At 42.9% G+C, this 3590-nt stretch overlaps 1 protein-coding gene across 1 annotated transcript; it reads right to left on the bottom strand.

Annotated features, from left to right (window-relative positions):
* Nucleotides 1-1425: 1425 nt before the first annotated feature.
* LOC139723297 (alpha-1A adrenergic receptor-like) lies at nucleotides 1426-3152 on the bottom strand. The gene has a single exon (XM_071634557.1). The coding sequence runs from the start codon at nucleotides 2657-2659 to the stop codon at nucleotides 1487-1489; it is 1173 nt and encodes a 390-aa protein (XP_071490658.1). The 5' UTR covers nucleotides 2660-3152; the 3' UTR covers nucleotides 1426-1486.
* Nucleotides 3153-3590: the final 438 nt, after the last annotated feature.

Below are 3590 nucleotides of genomic sequence, written 5' to 3'. Positions count from 1 at the left end.
TTGTGACTGTATAGTGCACAACCATTCATTTGCGAAATCACTGGCTGTTAGAATGTTCCCCAATAGTGCCAAAACTTGTAGACACAACTCAGTAGTTCACATCCCGCCATTCGCTCAGTAATGTTCCTTAATATTTCCTGTCATTTCGACAAAATAAAACTGCTTAGTGAATTGCACCAATCGAGTGCAAGCTCCATGAAGCAGGGGTATACTATCATACGATAGATGCACGCCTAATTTTCTGACAGGCTGTCTCTATTAAAGAGAAAGCATAAATGGACAGTTCGCATAATTTGGCTACGTTTTCTAGGAAAGTCCATCGACAACTTGTTTCGATTCTTTCATTTTAATTTTTCATTGGTGAGTAATCTTGAACGCAGAATAAATCATACATCTTAAAACTTCATAAGAAACAATACCGCTGTTTCACATTACGTGTAATTATCTATACAAGTAGCGATATGCAAGAATTTTGGTCACATTGGGCCGGAACATATTTCATAGTATCTAATCTGCTTTTTTTACAACAAAATCAAATACCCCCCCCCCCCCCCCCCAAAAAAAAAAAAAAAAAAAAAAAAGAGAGAGAGAGAGAGAGAAAGAAAATAGACTGGAATTTTGTCTTTCATTTTACCCAGATCCAAACGAGCTAATCTCTGGAGTTCTATGTCATCAACACAGCGACTCTAATGAAGGGTAGATAGGAGTTTACTTGCTTATAGGGATTTATCAGAGCAATAGTGTGTTTTCTGCATACATTCGTGTCACCACATCCCGTCTTCACACAGGCAATAGCAAGATAGGGACATCCTCAATTTGGTTTGATGAACGGTTTACGATTCAGGTAAAGTACAAGGACGCTCTCATAAAAAATGGTTTCATTGTCATGTGCGAAGAGATTGATTCATGGAATCGGGCGCGCGGTATTGCCTACGACTGAATGAGGTTGCGCGTTAAATATTCAGGATATCCTGTTGTTAAATATCCAGTGCTTGTACTTGTGATGCGGTCTTATACCATATGGAAAGAGTAGTGATATTGCCAATAACTATGCTAGCAACGAGTCATTTTTATGGCCGACTTTATTGGAACAGGGAAGATGACTTGTTCTCAGGATGGAGGGGGACATTTTGCTGCCACTTGTCTACCAAAGTCTGCTGAGTAGTTATCAAAAAAGGAAGAAACAAAAGGAGGGGGAGACTTGAATTCATATCACCAACACATGTTCTTTTCGCTTTACACTGTTCAAACAACCTGTCATGAAGACACTTTCCTATACAGTTTAAAATGTAATTCCGCATTATAGACATAACCTACGCAAAAGGGCTAATTTCTGAACATGACGCATCGTTTCAATATGGCGAGATAGTACATGCAGTAGTACATACTGTTTGTCTGTATGGAATCGTTCCATAAAAATATTTATCATGTCACCTGATATTTACACTTCGGATAGCGTTACACAAATACCTTCTCATTCTAAAACTCAAACCCGCGAAATGACTACCTTCTCATGTTTCCTTTGATGTTGCATCGCGAGCAATTTCTTTAAGGTCGGCGAAGGTTTTGGAATGTCTGAATACCGACAGCATATCATGCAACGGATTACGACTTTGAACAAGGGATGCTTAAAGGAATAGATAATAGGATTGATGCATATATTTGACATTAGGAATATACTCGTGAAAATGGAGAAGGATTGTCCTGTAGGTAGCAAGAGGCTGATACAGCTTGGGGCAAAACAAACGAAAAAGGAGCAGATGACAATGAACATATTTCTTGTGATTTCCACCTCGCGATTCGTGGCGGCCGTTTTCATGTCGGAAATTTTTCGTCCTTTGCTAATTCTGTAACACCTGAGGTTGGATTCTCTGACGTCACAATGAATCGACGCCACTTCACCAGTTGTGGTACTTGTGGAGTTATCTTTGACAGTAGTCTGTTGACTCTTTCCACCCTCACCCAAGGAGGTCATGTTCGAGTGATGTCTGCGAACAAAGACGTAAATGTGCGCGTAGCACGCCATGATGACAATGAAAGACACCCCAAAAGTCCAGGCGACGATGTAGTCGTTGACTTCGCTCTTCGGATGTTCGTCGTCCCACTTGCAGATTCTATACGGTCTTGAGTAACCGAGCTGGCCGATTCCAATGGCGGGGAGTATGGCAAACATGGCGAGGGGATAGAGGTAAGCAAAGGACACCATGAGGGCGAGATTGCGAGCCTTGTAGAAACGCTGACAAGTTTGTCTAGGTCGTGTGATGACGCAGAAACGGTTGACGGCGATGAGGACGAGGAGGAGAACGCTTGCGCCGAAGCAAACACTCGTGATGCCGCCGATAGCTGCACAGAGCCAATCGACCAAGGGCCAGCCGTCGGTCGATGTCAACGCCACCGTCTGGAATGGCAGCGTCAAACAAACCAGGAGGTCGGTGATGCCGAGGGCGATCACGAACACGTTCGTGACGGTGCGGAGCTTGCGTGAGGCGATGACCGCAAAGATGACAATTGAATTCCCGACGATGCCTAGCATGGCAATGACGTTTATAAGAACGCTCATGACAATGGCCCCTGCGTCCGAAACAAACTGGTCACCAGTACTATTACTGGATATGATCAATTCTGTGGTTGATAACGGGGTATTGCCTGGAGCCGACATTGTGTACTGCAGAAGCTGTCTTATTCCTTAATCATTTGAAAACGAGCGAACTTCAAACCTGTCGAAAATTCTCATCCAGTGCCGAATTGTTTAAAGGCGAGAGTCCTTGTGAACGCGACATGATAAAAGGATACAATGCCAATCCACGTAAGACAGATCTGCACATAGACGGCAAATGTCCGAATTATGTAGTCTTGGATATTTACCAATGTCTACTTGATGACGTGCTCGAGTGTGGTCAGTATCTATGGAAATCTTCAAAACAATGACGCATCTTATCGTCGAAATAATGTTAAATCCATAAAGGTAACTCGCGAACTCCCTAAACCACAAAGACCGAATTCTAATCCACACAACACAAACAGGCAGAAAAGAAGGCACAAGCTCAGATTGAGTGACCGTCAGTGAAAATCCCCACCACTGACTACGGATATTCCAACTAGAAATGACGTCAGGTGAGCTTTTTTCAATGGTGAGCTGCCCTCAGTTCCGTAAAGACGTCGCCCGTAACGGTGTTGCTTACATCGAGTTTAGGAAGTGAAAGTCTATCTCATTGTTCGCTGTAATATTTCAACCTGTCATGTGTGCGGAGTTTACATTATTGCAAATGCAGTGGTTTCAGTTTGTGCCACCATCATTTCGCTGAGCGCTGCCAATTAGAATAAAATGGGAAGATCACTTATCACAGTAATTTCTACTGGTATGCAAGGAGTGACGTTACTTATACGCATGACTACGTCGCCATTTTATGCTCGGCAATAGGTAAATCTCTGCAACAATACTCAGTACCTCTTATCCCATCCTGGTTAAGAGTTGTTGATCAATTACGTTTCGTGACCCGACGACAACACTCTAGCTAAACACAAAGCTAAAGAGGAGACTATACAATGTCAACAGAGTGTGACATCTCTGTCTGCGGAGTGGAAAATGA

This window comes from Diadema antillarum, unplaced genomic scaffold (genome assembly GCF_040938485.1).
Source record: "Diadema antillarum isolate AM-2024a unplaced genomic scaffold, OU_Dant_1.0 scf00000185, whole genome shotgun sequence".
NCBI classification, from domain to species: Eukaryota; Metazoa; Echinodermata; class Echinoidea; order Diadematoida; family Diadematidae; genus Diadema; species Diadema antillarum.
Note: the sequence above shows the minus strand (reverse complement) of the source record. Positions and strands in the feature narration are given on the sequence as shown.

What these genes read in the sequence shown, in the direction of transcription:
- LOC139723297 (XM_071634557.1), bottom strand. Translation starts at nt 2,659, where the DNA reads ATGTCGGCTCCAGGCAATACCCCGTTATCAACCACAGAATTGATCATA.